Source organism: Elephas maximus, chromosome 27, assembly GCF_024166365.1.
Source record: "Elephas maximus indicus isolate mEleMax1 chromosome 27, mEleMax1 primary haplotype, whole genome shotgun sequence".
In the NCBI taxonomy this organism is placed as follows: Eukaryota; Metazoa; Chordata; class Mammalia; order Proboscidea; family Elephantidae; genus Elephas; species Elephas maximus.
The window spans coordinates 7,457,359-7,475,653 of NC_064845.1; the positions used below are offsets into that span (position 1 = coordinate 7,457,359).

General features: G+C 46.1%; 1 protein-coding gene across 4 annotated transcripts in view; it reads right to left on the reverse strand.

The window, feature by feature from the left end:
* GPD1L (glycerol-3-phosphate dehydrogenase 1 like) overlaps positions 1-18,295 on the reverse strand; it is a 56,942-nt gene that overhangs the window by 27,394 nt on the left and 11,253 nt on the right. For 2 of the 4 annotated variants that reach the window (XM_049871195.1, XM_049871194.1), the window contains exons 2-3: positions 9,336-9,513; positions 1,125-1,265 (exon numbers count right to left, since the gene is read on the reverse strand). In XM_049871195.1, coding sequence (XP_049727152.1) covers positions 1,125-1,265; positions 9,336-9,513 — 319 coding nt within the window. Of the gene's footprint in view, positions 1-1,124; positions 1,266-9,335; positions 9,514-9,871; positions 12,659-15,270; positions 16,429-18,295 lie in introns of those variants that run through there. The other 2 variants (XM_049871197.1, XM_049871196.1) reach the window with 2 other exon arrangements.

Consider the following 18,295-nt stretch of genomic DNA (forward strand, 5'->3'; position numbering starts at 1 on the left):
GTGGTGTGCTCTTTTTGTGTTACATTATAATTTTAGAGATTCCCCACCAGGCTGCAGGTAGTCCCAATCTGTTCCTGTTCACTGCTGTGTAGTATTCCACTGGGTGGGCAGTCCATAATTCACCTATCTGTTCCCGTTTGTTCTCATGAACACTCGCTCTGGAACATGTTTCTCTATGGGCTTCTTAACCTTTTTTATAGCATGGACCCAGCCCCAGCGGTCTAGTGACGCTTACGGACTTCTCAGAATATTTTCAAATGCACAAAACAAAATACACAGACTTACCCAGAAAGCCAATTATACTGCAATACAGTTATCAAAAGAGTAAAAAGACAAATTCGTGACAAAGTAACATAGACACTATTTCATTAATGCCTTAAGAAAAAGACGTCATGGTCGATCTAACACTTTTCATAATTTCTAAGCTGCGATGAGTATAAATGAGGCTTCGAGATACCTGAGACCACTCTAAAGTGGTACAGACATCTGTGATTTCTACCACTGACAGAGCACAGTTCCTGCTAATGTTACTACCCTTAAAACGGTGGTTTGTAGCCTACAGTCATAAAAGAAGGAAATGCTCATTTCAGTTAAGAGGTTAAAATGAATAAAGGTGCCATTTTTTCTTTCACATTTAAGTGCACAAGCTTCCTGAATGCTATCTACGGACCTCTGCAGGTGGTTCATGGACTTCTAGTTAAAAACCCAGCTTTAGGGTATACACCCGGGAGCAGAACTGCTGGGTCTTAAAGTGTGTGGATGTGTAACTGCTAAGCTAATGCAAACCAATGGTGATTTGCAGAGCAAAGGCTAAGATCACCGGCCACAAGGTTCTTTCTGACAGGTAGGCTCCTCAGGAGCAACCCATCCTCTGATCACTGCAGCTGCTAACCTGCTTCGAGAGAAAGCAACCCCTCTCCTAAATCTGAGCTAGGCTAGCAGGATGTAATGCTTTTGGTTATCTTGCAAGCATCTAAAAAAATTAAAAACAAGAACCAAAAAGCAATGCCAAAACCTCCCCTTGAGCTCCACACCATGAACAGATGGAAAGTGAGGAAAATGAAACTTCCCAGGAGCCCATGATGGACAATGTCCTTCCTCTCTCACGTCTACACACGAGTTACCTTGATGAGGGTGATTCCCAGTGCTCCCTTGGACACCCTCCCGGTGATCTCGTCACAGATTCTGTGAATGAATTGGTGAGGGATGACAAACACCAGCAGGTCTGCGTCCTGCACGGCCTCGTTGAGATTTGAGACTGCAATCTGCAACGGTGAGGAGGAAAGGGTTACTTTTATATTGCAATAACCAAAACAAAAAAAGAAAAAAACAAGCCTGTTTGCCATCGAATCAATTCCAACTCATGCATGGCGATCCTATGTGTTACAGAGTAGAACTGTTCTCCATAGGGTTTTCTTGGCTGTAAACTTAATGGGGGGGATTGCCAGGCCTTTCTTCCACAGCACTGCTCGGTGGGTTCAAACTGCCAACCCTTTAGTGGTTGAGCACAAACTGTTAGTGCCACCCAGAGACCTAACATCACAATAAAACCAAAAACCAAGCCTGTTGCCGACAAGTCGATTCCAACTTAGCAACCCTGTAGGATAGAGTAGAACTGGAGCCCTGCTGGCTCAGTGGTTAAGAACTCAGCTGCTAACCAAAAGGTCGGCAGTTCAGATCCACCAGGCGCTCCTTAGAAATGCTATGGGGCAGTTCTACTCTGTCCTATAGGGTCGCTCTGAGTTGGAATCGCCTCAATGGCAACGGTTGTGTGTGTACACGGAGATCTGGTGGTGCAGTGGTTTAAGAGCTTGGCTGCTAACCAAAAGGTAGGCAGCTTGAATCCACCAGCTGCTCCTTGGAAACCCTATGGGGTGTTCTACTCTGTCCTATTGAGTTGCTGTGAGTTGGAATCGACTCCACAGCCATGGGTGATATCACAATAAGGCTATCAAAATCATTTCCTCACTGACCAGTCATCAGCTGCCTACTATGTGCACAGCACTATGCAAATAGACCATAAGGGCATCGCTGGTGTGCACCTGGCCTTCCTCATTCAGAACGCTGGGGTCTGAAGCCAGGAGGGTTCCTCTTGTCACTTACCACTGGTGCGACCTGGGCAATGACTTACCCTCTCCTTGCTTCAGTTTCCTCATTTCTAAAAGAGACTCCTAATGACACCGCGTGGGCTGTTCTCTGTTGCTCCCCCTCCCCTCATTCCATTTTCTCCCTTTTCTGCCCCGCTCTGTGCCTCCAGGGCTGCTCAGCATAAACGTTTCCCCAGGTTCCCTGGCACAATGGGTTCTCATTGGCTTCAGCTGAGATCAGAGAGTGGGAGGAGAAGGAGGTCAGGTATTTATCAGCCTCTCTGGCCCACTCCTGCCCACGCTTATCGAGGTCCTGGTTTGGCTTCAATCTAGTGATACCTGTCAGGCAACCCCTCTTCCACGTCTTCAGCCTCAGACTGGGTTGGCCCCACCATTCTGTCCCCTGGTCCTTTCAGCCGTGGCAATGGCTTTCAGCTGCTGTTAATCTCTGGTTACTTCTCCAGCCCCTGCTGACTCCCTCAACCTTGCCTATAAAAAACCCAAACCAAGCCCATTGCCACTGAGTTGGTTCCGACTCATGGGGACACCATACGTTTCACAGCAGAAACCATGGCTGTATCTAACGAAGTAAATCACCAGGCCTTTCTTCCAAGGCTCCACTGGGTGGATTCAAACCACCAACCTTTCGATTAGAAGCCAAGAGCAAACCATGTGCACTACCAGGGACTTTCAACCCTGCCCACACCTTTGCATAGAGTCCCATCACTAAACTCTCCTTGGATAACCCCTTTAAGAGTGCTTGGCCCCCGGCTAATAAAATAAAGCTGCTGTGAGTAATCAATGATATAGAACAGTCAGTGCCTGGCACCTCCTAAGCATTCAATTGTTGTTGTTAGTTGCCATTAAGTCATTTCCAACTCACGGCAACCGCATGTGTGCAGAGTAGAACTGCTCCATAGGGTTTTCAAGGCTGTGCCCTTGGGGAAGCAGATCGCTAGACCTGTCTTCTGAGGCACCGTCGGGTGGGTTCAAACTGCCGAACTTCTGGCTAGCAGTCAAGCTTTTCACCATGTGTGCCACCCAAGGACTTAGCTATCATGAGGCTTTCCTTCCTTCAGGTAAATATGACGATGAGTTTTAAAACGTGGGGGGAAAAACTGCCACACACACCTGGGCAGGGGAGAGGACATCTAGTGAGGACACGAGGACATGGCTTCTGAGAGCCTGTTACTGCTCGTTGTCATCCATCATCACCAGAAACAGAACTCCCAATTTTAGGGTGGGTTAGTGACCACCAGGAGAGAAGGCTACATTCCCCAGCGACCCTTGCATGTGACTAAGTTCTGACTAAAGGAATATAAACGGAAGTGTTGCATGTGACTTCTGGGAAATGTCCTGGAAGGTCTTTCTTCCCCGTTCTGCCAGAAGGAATGTGGAAGAGATGGCTAAAGCCAGACGATCACCTTGGACCATGAGGAAGCCACTGAGAAGGGCAAAAGAGTAATGTAAAAGGGGTCCTGAGGCCCATAGCCTCATGGGACAACTCAGTCAGTTGGTTTAACAGCTCACAAGGTTCATGTTCTGTATCCTAACGAGGTGAGCAGGATCTGGGGTCTTAAGAGCAGCCATCTAAGATACAACTGTTAGTCTCTACTTGTCAGGAGCAAAACAGTAAGAAGGTAACCAAAATCACATAGAAGAAACAAGTCTACAAAGCTGATAACTTACATGAGCCATGACCTCAACTACTCTGAGACCAGAAGAACTAGATGGTGCCTGGCCACCACCACTGACCGATCTGACCAAGACCACAACAGATGGTGCTTTTTAGAATGGGAGAAAAATGCAGAACGAAACTCAAATTCTTAAAAATGGCCAGAATACCCGTGACCAATGAGCCAGAAGACTCCCTGAGACCATCAACCCTGAGATGCCATTTAAACCTTGAACCAAAACTATCCTGAGATAACTTCCAGCAGAAAAGCAGAGTGACACACATCATAAAGGATATTACCCGTTAGATAGGTGCTCTACAAAAAACACATCTGAATGAGTCCAAAAGGCCGACATTTAATCCAACGCAAAGATGAGAAGATAAGGAGACAGGAAAACCAGAGTACTGGAAATGGAACAACCAGAATACAATAAAAGAGAATGTTGACACACTGTGAAAATATAACTAATGTCACTGATCAATTTGTGTGGAAATTGTCAGAGAGGAGCCTACCTTCCTGTGTAAACTTTCACCAAAAACACAATAAAATATTATTTAAAAAAAAAGGAAGGGGGGGTCCTGGTGCTGCTACCTTAACCATGGACATGTTTTATAGAAGAAGAAAAAAATCACATATTTTCTGTTTAAATCACTGTTATATTAGGTTTTCTGTCGTAAGTAGCTTAACCTAAGTAACCGATAAAGTCCCCAATTAGCATTCCTGGTACCCAAAGTGAAGGAACTTAGGTAAAGATTCTTCTCAGAAATGGATTGTGTCCCCCAAAGATGTGTGGCCACTTGGTTAAGCCATGACTTCCATTATTGTGTGGTTGTCCTCCATTTTCTGATTGTAATTTTATGTTAAAGAGGATTAGAGTGGGGCTATAACACCCCTACTAAGGTCACATCCCTGATGCAGTGGGGTGTGGCCTGCACCACCCTTTATCCTACAAGAGATAAAAGGAAAGGGACACAAGCAGAGAGTAAGGAACCTCATACCACCAGGAAAGCCGTGCCAGTAGCAGAGCACATCCTTTGGACCAGGGATTCCTGCCTGGAGAAGCTCCTAGTCTGGGGGAAGACTGATGACAAGGACCTTCCTCCAGAGCCGACAGAGACAGAAAGCCTTCCCCTGGGGCTGATACCCTAAATTTGGACTTTTAGCCTACTTTACTGTGAAGAAATAAATTTCTCTTTATTAAAGCCATCTGCTTGTGGTATTTCTGTTATAGCAGCACTAGACGACTAAGACAAAATTCATAAACTTATTTTTTTTCCCCTCCCTCATAACCATCAAAGATTGTTTCTTTCTGTATGTAAACCTTTTCATGAGTTTTTATAGGAGTGGTCTCACACAATATTTGTCCTTTGGTTAAAACCATAAACTTTTATGAAGTCAGTTCACCCCTCATGTCCCTTGTTTGAAAACATTCTCAAGGAAGCTGGCAGCTGGTCAGGGTCTCTTCCTGTCTCTTACATTTCCTTCTTCAATAAATAAAGAGCTCTGCAGTTAATAAGGACTGTGACGGGTCGATAGGACAGTAGGCTTGGGGCTCACAGAGCATGTACAGACGTCCCCCCATTTCCCTGGCAAAATACCTGGGGCTTTAACTCAAACAAGACTGTGAAACATGAACCCCGTGTGCATCTTCCACGTGGTCCATTCCCCGAACATCATGGCTGTTTCTCCATCACTACGGTGACATTGGCAGCCATTCAAAAAACGCTGTCCCTCCTATATACTATCAAAACACAATCTCCTCAGCGACCACTGTAATGTGGTCCACATCCTTCAGAATAAAACCTCTTGCTAAGCCGCTACCCAATCTTTTCCTCTGGGGGGAAAAAAAAAAATCAAGATGCTGCTTTGGAAAGACTGACGCATTTCACGGGCCTCCTAGCAAAACCTTTCTGCAGGTATGCGCTTTTAAAGATCCTGGTATTTGCTGGGAGAGACAATTCATAAAGATAAGGTTTGCCATTCAATGGCAAGAAGGGTAAATAGTTAAATCAGAAGCAGGGCGTCCTGCTTGGCTTGTTGAATGTCTAGACTTTCAGGAGTGCAGTGCTCGTGGTCCTAGTTAATTAAAAAAAAACGGTAATAAATAACGATCGCCTAAAACACGGCTGGTAAACTCTGAGGACAAGCCTGAGCAGTGTTCTATATCCCTGGGTTAGTTTATACTCTGCACAGCCTGTGTTCAGTAAGCTTTCTCTCATTACCAACTTCTCTGCAATCACACAAGCTGGCAAGAAAAGGTCTCAATCCCACTGTTGTGGACTTACCTCTTGACCCTCCTACGATGCTACCTTATGGCCAGCCAACTGAGATTAAAAAAAAAAAAGCTTTCTATATTTGTTTATAAGTGTAAGTATAAACCTATAAATAGCACCACTGGATAAAATTTGGAAAAAAGCAAAAAAAAAAAGTTAAGTCAGGGAAAAAAACTGCTCATAATCCCAGCACCAGAAATAATCCCTCTCAGTATTTTGGCCTATTTCCTCCAGGCCTCTCTGAGTCTATGGTAGTATCTAAAACCATTATTTACAGAGCTGAAATCAGACTTTTGTGTTTTTCCTATGATATTATAGCATGAGAGCTTTCCAATCATTGAAATGAAGATTTCTCTCCCAACTCCATTAACCTGCCCACATTCCCGTCCATTCCAATATCATAGTAACAACAAAGAAACGCCAGTAATCCAAAGAAAAGATACTAAGACTGTCCTTGTTTTTATCTGATCTCTTAGGGCTGTTAGGAGTCCTGGTGGTGCAGTGGTTAAGCATTTCGCTGCTAACCAAAAGGCTGGCAGTTCGAATCCACCAGCCACTCCTTGGAAATTCTATGGGGCAGTTCCACTCTGTCCTATAGGGCTGCTAAGAGTCGGAATTGACTGGATGGCAATGGGTCTGATCTGGTCTAGGGCCATTAAAATTATTTCTACCCGCTGAAACGATTTTGGTAGGTAATGGGCATGGCATGGTTTAAAAATGGTCCGGTTGCCATGGGCAAGGTAGGGCCCCTTGGCCTGGCTCTACCACCGGCTAGAACCCTAGACACCAAGGGCAACTCATCTATGTTCTCCGAGGGGTGAGTATTCCGATTCGACACAATAACATCAGTAAAATGCGTAACAAAGTAGTGCCTTTTACACCGTTCCCGCCGCCATCCGATCGGCTCTGACTCATGGAGCCCCACGTGGGTCAAGACTAGACCTGTGCACCACGGGGTTTCCAACGGCTGATCTCCCAGAAGCAGGGCACCAGGCCTTTCTTCTGAGGTGCCTCTGGGTGAACCCCACTTTTCAAGCTTCAGTTAGCAGCCAAATGCATCAACCATCTGCGGCATCCAAAAATTTCCGTTTACATAGCAACAAAAAACCCGCTGCCATCAAGTCAATTCCAACTCATGGCAGCTCCATGTGACAGAACAGAAATGCTCCACAGGGTGTTCTTGGCTGTATTCCGAACAGATCGCCAGACCTTTCTTACATGGTACCGCCAGGTAGGTTTGAACTGCCAACCTTTAGCTTAACAGACAAGCCCAAACCGTGTGCACCATGCAGGGAGCTTCGCATAGCGGGCAGGTACGTAAGTGAAGGGCACAAAGCAGACCGGGATAAACACCGTAAGGAAGCAAGTGGTTTACAGACGGGGAGAAGCAATCAATTCTGACAAGAACGAGAGAAGTGAGGCTCCAAAGGATTTTCTACTCCAAGGACGGACTAGACTCCAGGGGCCTTTCTCTGCAGCGGAAACAGCTGCTTATTTTATTTCTTCCATCAGATATGCGGACAACTTAGCGTCCAAGCTCACAACCCTACAGATCTTGTCTCCCCTGACCAACAGCACCAAGAACGACTGTGGTGAAGTGCCAGCTGGCCCTAGTTCAGTGACATGGAGGAGAAAGTCATCGTTCTCTTGAAGGAAGTGACTGAGTGTGTTCAGGAATGAGCCCACCGAGCCCCTAGCTACATGGCCTTGGGCAAAGCCGTTAACCCCTCTGAGTCTTGGTTTCCTCACCTACAGAATCGGAATCGTCATAATAATAGAAAAAATAATAGTATCGACCTAATAGGGTTATGGAGGAGCCCTGGCGGCACAGTGGTTAAAAATTCAGCTGCTAACCAAAAGATCAGGAGTTCCAATCCGCCAGCCGCTCCCTGGAAACCCTTTGGGGCAGTGCTACTCTGTCCTATAGGGTTGCTATGAGTCATTCAACTCAACGGCAATGGGTCTGGTTTTGGGTTTAGAAGAGTTATTAGCAGGATTAATACACAGTATATATAAGCTGGAAACCCTGGTGGCGTAGTGGTTAAGGGCTACAGCTGCTAACCAAGAGGTTGGCAGTTCAAATCCGCCAGGCGCTTCTTGGAAATTCTATGGGGCAGTTCTACTCTGTCCTATAGGGTCGCTGTGAGTCAGAACCAACTTGATGGCAGTGGGTTTGGTATATGTAAACTACTTAGCACAGTGTTTGACAATAATAAGCACTATAAGTAGAAGCCAAATAAAATCCTCAGTGAGCCCGAGCTTCTGTTAAGGGTGATGGAAAAATCTGGAAATGGACAGTGCTGAGGACTGCATAGCACGGTGAATGTCATTAATGTCATTGAAATAACTGTACATAAAAAATGCTGAAACAGCATATTTTTGTCACTTATATATTTACCACACTAGTTTTTTTTAACAAATGAAATAAAGTAATCCATGCTCCCATTCGGGAAAAAAGATACTTAGCGAGGAAGAGCTTCACATCACCAAACTTCCACGTGTTCACCAGCTTACCAATGGTCCCCCTTGCTCGACTCCTTGGAAGAATCAACGCCATCTTCTTTCTCTCTGTCAACAGCTGCCTACACCACGCCTTTGCACACACAGTGCATACTCATCAGGGTTTGGGGCAAGAATACATGTAGCTGAGGGTATTTCATCAACCAAGGAGATTAGTCTCTCAGATTAGCTGTAGGACTCAAGCAGCCACAACTGTCTGGTTTGCAAACAGACTATTACAGAAAACCACTAACGAGTGAGTCCGGCAGCAGAAGTCCATAAATTCCAATCAGACAAGGAGCAGGGTAAACCCTTTTCAGTCCTCAGGCTCACTCCTTTCTTCCGCACCAGGTTACTGGAATGAAGACAGCTAGTAACCTATATTTTTCCCTTCTAGACCTAATAAGCTTGAACTTTAAATGGCCAGTCTTACAACGTCCAATTTTCCCCTATCTCCTCCTATAATTTAGGCCTTGAACCCGACTTTAATGGCAGACCAGTTGCTTTGGCTGTCCCGGCAAGCTGATCTAAGCTGCATGCACCGCGAGAGGGTATATTGGGAACTACAGAGGCACAGGAGCAGCCAAAGGCAAGGCTGTTAGTTCCGGCTTCCATGTGACTGGCACTCTGAACGCCGAGCCCATTCTCAGAGTCAGGAAAGCCAAACTCAACCAACCCAACCAACAACTTGGCAGTAGAAAGGAATGGAGAGAAAGTAGCTGTCCCACTTCCCTAAGTCCCCCATGCTGCCTTGTCCATGTGCCTAACTTTCAGACGCACCTTGCCTCCCCAAGTCTTACCACATTTTCTGGCAGCTTGTGTCCAGGGAGATATTTTATATTTTCGTGGTCATTATTTATGATGTCTGTCAGTTTTCTCCCATTAACCGTTTCTTCAAAGACCCACATCTTGACCGTGGAGGCAAACTTCTGAAGCTTCTTGACATTATTGCCAATAATCTTTGCCACAGCTGAGCCCCTGCAAAAGGAACCATGGAAAAGAAAAAAGGAAAAAAAAAAAAAAAATTAAGCTCACTCAGGCAGAAAAGGCATTAGGTTAACATTCAGAAGACTCGGGTTCTGATTCTGACGCACTCGCTCAGTTTACTCAAGACGTGACGCTGTCTCAGACTCCGGCCATTTGATTGGGCTGTTTTCACCTGGGAATACCACCCCCTGGGATCAAGAGGGGCCCCAAATTTGGCACAAGGTCAAAAAGCAACAACCCTTGAAACTGTTGGGGCCGATGGTGGTTCAGTGGTGGAATTCCCGCCTTCTGCGGGGTAGACCAGGATCTGATTCCCGGCCAACACGCCTCACGCGCAGCCAACACCTACCTGCCCGTGGAAGCTCGTGCGCTGCTTACGCTGCAAGTTCAGTGGAACTCCCAGACGGAGACCCGCTAGGAAGAAGGGCCTGGCAATCCATTTCCAAAAGTCAGCCAGTGGAAACCCTATGGCTCACAATGGTCCGATCCCATTGCACACGGGGTCACCATGGGTCGGGGGGCCTCTATGGCAGCTAATAACCTGAAACTGGTAAGAATCAACCTCTTCTGGAAGAGACTCTCCCAGGCAGAAGAGAAATTGCCTAAAAGCTTGAACCTGACACTAGAGATTTTAAGCCTCCAAGGAGACTCGGTGATATTTCGAACTCATCAAGGAGATTAAAACGTGGCTACCGTAAGATAAACTGTGTTCTGATTAACTGCAACGGACGAGAAGAACCTGAGTGGATTCCCGAAGAGAAGCAAAGAGGAAAGAGCGTGGGGGTCCGCTGCCTGAGTCGTCTGGCCTCCCAGCAGGCATCAAGCTGGCCTCTAACCCCCCAAGCTCCCTTTTTTCTGCATCTCCACTCACCAAACATGTTCTGATAATTCGTTTCCCACTGGCCTTCCTACTGGGGGAGAACGAACTCCAAGGTCATTAACACCAGTCCTTTGGACCCTACCGTGGGTCTGCCCCTCACCACTGCAGTGGAGGTGTTGGTGGACACAGCCACTCGCACAGAATTCTCTCCCATGGCATCTGTTGAGTGGACTGTGGGCCAGGGGACCCCAGCAGTGCTGAGTGGCCAGGAATGGACCCTGACCGTGGCTGAGCTATCTCCCTCAGGGCTTTGAACTAAGAAATAGCTTTTCTTAGACAACCTCCCTGTTATAAAAAACAGATGAAAAAACGTGGCAAAGAAAACCAAACCCACTGCCATCAAGCTGATTCTGATTCATAGCGACCCTACAGGACAGAGCAGAACTGCCTCAGAGGGTTTCCAAGGAGCAGCTGGTGGGTTCAAACTGCTGACTTTTTTGGTTAGTAGCCGAGCTCTTAACCACTGCACCACCTGGGCTCCTCTGGTAATTTTTTCTAACAATTATTCTCAACACAACCTGGTGGGATGGCGTAGGGGGTGCTAACTGTAAGGAAGCGGGAAAACACACTGATGCAGAGGAAGGTACCAGAGACATTCTCCTCACTGCCCGGTCCACCTCAGTTACTCCAACTCAATCCTAACTTGTCCACCATATAAACCTTTTGTGCTCCAGATACAGAGATTCAAATAAATCTAACACAGCACAATTATTTTCCTCACAGTGGTTAAGAGATCAGCCACTAACCAAAAGGTCAATAGTTCGAATCCACCAGCCACACTTTGGAAACCTTATGGGGTGCTTCTACTCTGTCCTAGGGGTCGCTATGAGTCGGAATTGACTCAATGGCAATGGGTTTTGAGATAGAATGGATAAACTAAACCAGGGGTTGTCAACTTCAGCTGCACGTTAGAATCTGTCATTGTTATTGCGTGCTGTGTAGCCGATTCCAACTCAAAGCAACCCCGTGTGACAAAGCAGAACTGCCCTGTAGGGTTTCCTAGGCCGCAATCTTATTAGGAGCACATCACTGGGTTTTTCCTCCCACAGAACTGCTGGGTAGGCTCAGACTGCCAACCTTCTGGTTAGCAGTCGAGCACTTAACCATCTGCGCCACCCAGGGATCCTTCACATTAGAATTACTGAGTCCCAGGCTGCACCCCAAGCCAATTATATCAGCCTCTCTAGGACGGGGTCAGGTAGCAGCAGATTTCAGAGCTCCCCAGTTAAACCAGCTGCCAACTCATCAAGTTGACTCTGATTCATGGAGACCCCATGTGTGTCAGAGTAGAACTGCATTCCATAGGGTTTTCAAAGGCTGATTTTTTCAGAAGCAGATTGCCAGGCCTTTCTTCCAAGAAGTCTCTGGGTGGCCTCAACCCACCAGTTAGCAGCCAAGCACATTAACCATCTGCACAACCTGGTGACACAGTTTCTCCAGTGACTCCGATATACAGCCACGGTTGAGAACCACTGCTTGCACGGTGACATAAAACGCTGATACCATCCTCTCTCACGAAAGAATAGCTCTGCATATCAAGGCTATATGGCTTTACCTGTAGTAGTCATCTAGTGCTGCTGTAACAGAAATACCACGAGTGGATGGCTTTAACAAAGAGAAGTTTATTCTCTCACAGTCTAGGAAGCTACAAGTCCAAATTCAGGGCATCAGCTCTACTGGTTCTGGGGGAAGGACCTTGTCATCAATCTTCCTCTGGACTAGGGGCTTCTCAGTGTAGGGACCCCGGGTCCAAAGGATGTACTCCGCTCCTGGTGCTTCTTTCTAGGCCATATGAGGTCCCTTTCTCACTGCTTGCTTCTCTCGCCTTTTATCTCCTCTAAGATAAAAGGTGATGATGCAGGCCACACCTCAGGGAAACTCCCCCTACACTGGATCAAGGCTGTGACCTGAGAGTAAGGGCATCCCACCCCAATCCTCTTTAACATAACCCGATCTTGTCCCATTAACTACAGGCAGAGATTAGGATTTACAACACACAGGAAAATTCCATCAGAAGACAAAATGGAGGGCAACCACACAACACTGAGAATCATGGCCTACCCAAGATGACACATATTTTGAGGGGACACAATTCAAGTCATAAAAGCCATAATGCTTGTGAAATTCGTATTCTACACCCGCAGGACAGTTTATTAGCTAAATACCCATAAATCCAATTCTCCTCCTGACACCATAGAAAAGAGGCCAGGAATTGCCTCACCGTCATTATCACCTCTATACTAATCTTGGAAACAGCCACTTGCCTACTCATAGGGAGAAGACAGCCAGGGCTCCCAGCATTCCCTGGTACTGAGCACTGTACACAAGGTCAAACAGAACAAATCATCAAAAAAAAAAAAAAAAAAATCCCCTGAAGTCGTCTTAAAAACCAAATAATATTTTAGCTTAACTAGTAAAAAAAATGTTACCTTGAGCATTAAGCTCTTTGAAGAACAATCTATATGGGATTAAACTGACAACATGAAAGATTGGACAGGAACCTTAGAGGGCAGTGAACTTGTGTTAATGGAGGAGGAACAATTCAGAAACGGAGGGTGAGGATGGTTGCACAACTCACAGAATGTGATCAATGCCACTAAATGGTACGTGTAGAAACTGTTGAGCTGGTGTATGTTTTGCTCAACAACAACAAAATAAGTAAAATTAAAAAAAGGAAATCAGAGCTAAAAGACCCCTCCCCATGACCCTACCGGGATACACGTGCCTCTCCCCTGCCTTGCTTCTCCCCTTTTGGGAAGCCAAGCATTGGCCACAAGAGGAAATCTGAATGTCTGCTGAAATCAGCTAAGACCTCCCAAAGCAAAATTTCAAGTGTTGAAAACTAAGCCCACCAGACCATGTTGTGGTTTGGTGGGGCTTAAAATGGTAGGATAAAAATAAAAATCAGTAAGGGAAAGTCCAGTTACATCGTTTACTCACATCAGGACTCCACTCTGCCTCCTCCCTGGTTTCATCAATAACTTCAATCACTCATTCACTCATTTATCTCAGTCATCACATATTTCTAAGCACCTACTATGTAAGAAAAGAGCCCTGGTAGTGCAACGGTTAAACAGTTGGCTGGTAACCAAAAGGTTGGTGGTTTGAACTTACCAGTGGCTCCACAGTCGAAAAACCTGGGGATCTGTTCCCGTAAAGATTTCAGCCTAGAAAACTCTATAGGGCAGTTCTACTCTGTTACGCGGGTAGAGAGGACTCAGAATCGACTCAACAACGTGTGTCAAGCACTGGACTAGATGCTGGGAATTCCTGTGCACTCAAAAGTTTACCAACCTTTCAGACAGATAAACAGATTAAAAAGCATTCACAAGTCTTGGGACAATAAGAGTGGGGGAAATAGTGAGACATGCATTTGGGAGGGGGCACTGGGGTGGGCTTTACTGCAAAGGATCCAACTGCAATCTAGACCAGGTCTCCCAAGCTCTACCCTCTTTTGGCAGAACCACAATGAAGGACAGACGCTAGCCACGGTAAAAGCAGATGACACGGGAATGGTACCAAAGAGAACCCTACCCCTGCTGAAACGCAAACCACAACCACTTCCACGGAGTCGATTCTGACTCATAACAACCGTACAGGACAGAATAGAACGGAATAGACAGAATAGAAATAGAATAGTTTCCAAGGAGTGCCTGGTGGATTCAAACTGCTGACCTTTTGGTTAGCAGCTGTAGCACTTAACCACTACGCCACCAGGGTTTCCCTGAGAAGCAAAAGGGTTTCCTAAATGAAGGCTGGGAAGAGCGAGAGCAGCACTTGTACACAGCTGAAAAGGGGGAAGACAAAAGCAGAAATCATAACACCAAGGGCAAGAGAATTAGAGCGGTGCAAGGTCCGAACTCCAGGGACCGTGGAACCTCCTAGTCTCATCTGACGGGTGCCTAGGCTTCCTTGTCAACAACTGTGGCTTCTTAACCAAGTTCCCAAATTTGAGAAGTGGTTACAAAAATGACCCAATTCTCCACCCCTGCCTACAGCCAGCCCCTCTGCAATGTGACTCTGCAGCTTCCCCCATCAAGAAGAGTCTATTTCCCCACTACCTGGATCTGGGCTGGCTTGGGGACTTGCTGTGGCCAACAGAAGGTGGCAGAAGCAACACTGAGCCAGTTTCAAGCCTAGGCCTCAAAAGATCTTGTGTGCTTCTGCTCTTTATTTTGGAGTCCTGCCCAGAGAGCATGTGAACAAGCCTGGGCTAGCCTGCTGGGGGATAAGAGGCCAAGCGGAGGAAAGAGAGCCCAGTTGTCCCAGCTGAGGCCAGCCTGGGCCAGTCAGCCAACTTCCAAACACACAAGAGTCCCGTAGGATCAGCCCAGCTTCCCACCCAACACTCAGCTAACTGAAGACACGTCCATGAGCCCAGCCCAGCCAAGAACCACCTTGCTGATACGCAATAATACCAAAAAAAAAAAAAACAAAAAAAACCATTGGTATTGAGTTGATTCTGACTCATGGCAACCCAATGTGTTACAAAGTAGAAATGCACCACAAGGTATTTTCGGCTGTAATCTCTATGGAAGGAGTCCCTAGGTGGTGCTAACTACTAGCTGAAAGGCTGGTGGTTCAAATCCACCCAGAAATGCCTTGGAAGATAGGCCTGGCGATCCGCTTCCAAAAGGTCGCAGCCTCAAAACCCCCCACAGTATTAGATGCAAAATAAAAAATGAAGCATTTTAAAAACAGACTCAACTTGGTGAATGTTTGTTTGATCTCTGGATAGGGAAGCTCTCTAAGCTTAAAATCAAAGGAAGAAGCCACAGAGGAAAAAATTCTGCCTTAGTTATCTCGTGCTGCTACAATAGAAACACCAGAAGTGGATGGTTTTAACAAAGAGAAATGTATTCTCTCACAGTTCAGGAGGCTAGAAGTCTGAATTCAGGACACCAGCTCCTGAGGAAGCCTTTCTCTGTTGGCTCTGGAGGAAGGTCCGTGTCGATCAGAACTGCCTCGTCAGCCATGTCCACAGGCAGGCCTCTCTCTAGCCCTGAGCCACTCTGCCCCTACTTCCGCCCTGCCTGGGCAAGTGTTACGTAGCTCTTTAGCTCTGTTGGTAAGTACCCAGAGGCACCCCGCTCCACTAGGAAGCTTCCTGCCTTAAGGCACTCAGCTCTCTCTTGATCCATGGGTCAACTCCTGCGCTGTCTCATCTCCTGGATCTGCTGCTGCTGCTTCTCACTGTCTTGCCTTGTCTCCGATGTTACAGCTCTCTCTTTTTTTTTTTAATTAACTTAATTATTAAGCTTCAAGTGAACGTTTACAAATCCAATCAGTCTGTCACATATAAGTTTATTTACATCTTAGTCCGTACTCCCACTTGCTCTCCCCCATTGAGTCAGCCCTTTCAGTCTCTCCTTTCGTGACAATTTTGCCAGCTTCCCTCTCTCTCTATCCTCCCATCCCCCCTCCAGACAAGAGATGCCAACACAATCTCAAGTGTCCACCTGATATAAATAGCTCACTCTTCATCAGCATCTCTCTCCTACCCACTGTCCAGTCCCTTCCATGTCTGATGAGTTGTCTTCGGGGATGGTTCCTGTCCTGGGCCAAGAGAAGGTTTGGGGACCATGACCGCCGGGATTCCTCTAGTCTCAATCAGACCATTAAGTCTGGTCTTTTTATGAGAATTCGGGGTCTGCATCCCACTGCTCTCCTGCTCCCTCAGGGGTTCCCTGTTGTGCTCCCTGTAAGGGCAGTCATCGACTGTGGCCGGGCACCATCTAGTTCTTCTGGTCCCAGGATGATGTAGGTCTCTGGGTCATGTGGCCCTTTCTCGATGTTACAGCTCTTTTTGTGTCTCCTAGTTCTAGGAGGTTCTCAGCACAGGGATCCCAGGTCCAAAGGACGTGCTTCGCGCCCATCTCTTCTTCTTGGTGGTACTGAGTCGGGACTGACTCGATGGCAACTAACAACAACAACAGTCTTTACAGAAGCAGACTGCCAGGACTTTCTTCCAAGGCACTGCTGGCGCGTTCGAACCACCAACCTTCAGGTTAGTAGTCGCGCGCGGACGCGTTTGCACCTCTTAGGTACCGTAAGCAATAATAAGTGCTTGTTATTTCAAGCTGTGGTTCCGGGGCAACAAGGCGGTCACTTTCAGTTTAAATAATATAGTCTACTTTTTCCTCCCCACTCATAAAAGCAATACACTAAAGAAGAAAAAAATTATGAATCATCCCACCCCCCAGGAAAAATCACTGTTAACATTTTGGGTAATTCTTTGCAGTCAAAGGGCTTTTAAAGTATAATCAAATGCCAGGGTATTACATGCAAAATAAAAAAACGAAGTCTTTTAAAAAGATTCAACTTGGTGAACGCTTATTTGATCTCTGAATAGGGAAGCTCTCTAAGCTTGAGATAAAAGGAAGAAACTACAGAGGAACAAAATCAACGTGAACAAACTTCACTAAAAGGAAAGGAGAGGGAGATGAAAAAAGCTTGCCTGTCTATCAACATTCAAACTGCACCGGAAGATGCTTGGGGTAGAATGTTACATTTAATTAATTAATTAATTAATTAATTAAATAAATCGGAAAGCACAATTCTACATCTCATGTGATCATATGCAATTAAAAAAAATGTTGTTATTGTTAGGGGCCGTGAAGTTGGTTCCGACTCATAGCAACCCTATGTACAAGAGGATGAAACACTGCCTGGTCCTGCACCATCCTCACAATTGTTGCCATACTTGAGCCCATTGTTGCAGTCACTGTCAATCCATCTTGTTGTGGGTCTTCCTCTTTTTCACAGACCCAACTTGACCAAGGATGATGTCCTTCTCCAGGGTCTGCTGGCGAAGAATTTAAAAAATACAATCATAGAAAAAAGATTGCGAGAAAGCACACAATATGTACCATAGTACCTGGTCTGTGATCCCCAACTCTCTCTACTCAAATGGAGAACCAGGCTTTACCCCAGAACTGCTGAATGGGAATTTGCAGTTTAACAAGGTCCTTGGGGAAATTTCACGCACACATTAAAGGTGGAGATTGGCTGACGTAGTAGGTGGTTAACAAACAACTACTGACTGCAAGCATCACTTTCCTGGCGGGAGTACAAGCGACTGTTACTTTACATTTTTCAGTATTTTCCAAAAGAGACACGTATTATTTCCTTTGATTTTTTTTTTAAACCAAATTATAACTCTTTCCCATCTTTTAAAATATTTTAACAAGATACCAACTCTAAAACAGACAAGTTTCAGCAGGTCCCAAGGCCACCTGGAAAACAGAAGCTAGTAGAGACAGCTGAAACACAAAAATCCCTAGAACTCATTTTAAAACAACCGATTCCTTGCCGTTGAGTCAATTCTGACTCATAGCGACCCTACAGGACAGAGCAGAACTGCCCCATAGAGTTTCCAAGGCTGTAAGTATTTATATGACCAGATTGCTACATCTTTTTCCCTCGGAGCAGGGGACAGGTTAGAACTGCAACCTTTCAGTTAACAGCCAAGCATCTAACCACTGCGCCATTAGGGCTCTGGAACTCATTTTAGGCAATACTTATTTTCAAGTTTACACAGAGCAGGCAAGTAGGAGCAGGGTGGAGTGGGCTACAACCCTATTAAAACAAACAAAAAAAAAACTCATTTGCCACCGAGTTGATTCTGACTCATAGCGACCCTATAGGACAGAGTAGAACTGCCCCATAGAGTTTCCAAGGAGCGCCTGGCAGATTCGAACTGCCGACCTTTTGGTAGCACCTTTAGCACTTAACCACTGCACCACCAGGGCTCCCACAACCTTATTAGCCTGTTAAAAAAAAACCTATCCGTTACCTACTCGTCATGCTGTCAATCACACACACCAGGAAGAACATTCTCCCAATGGACGGACAGTCAGAGATGAATTCGTATCACACTCAAAGGCAGAGGTA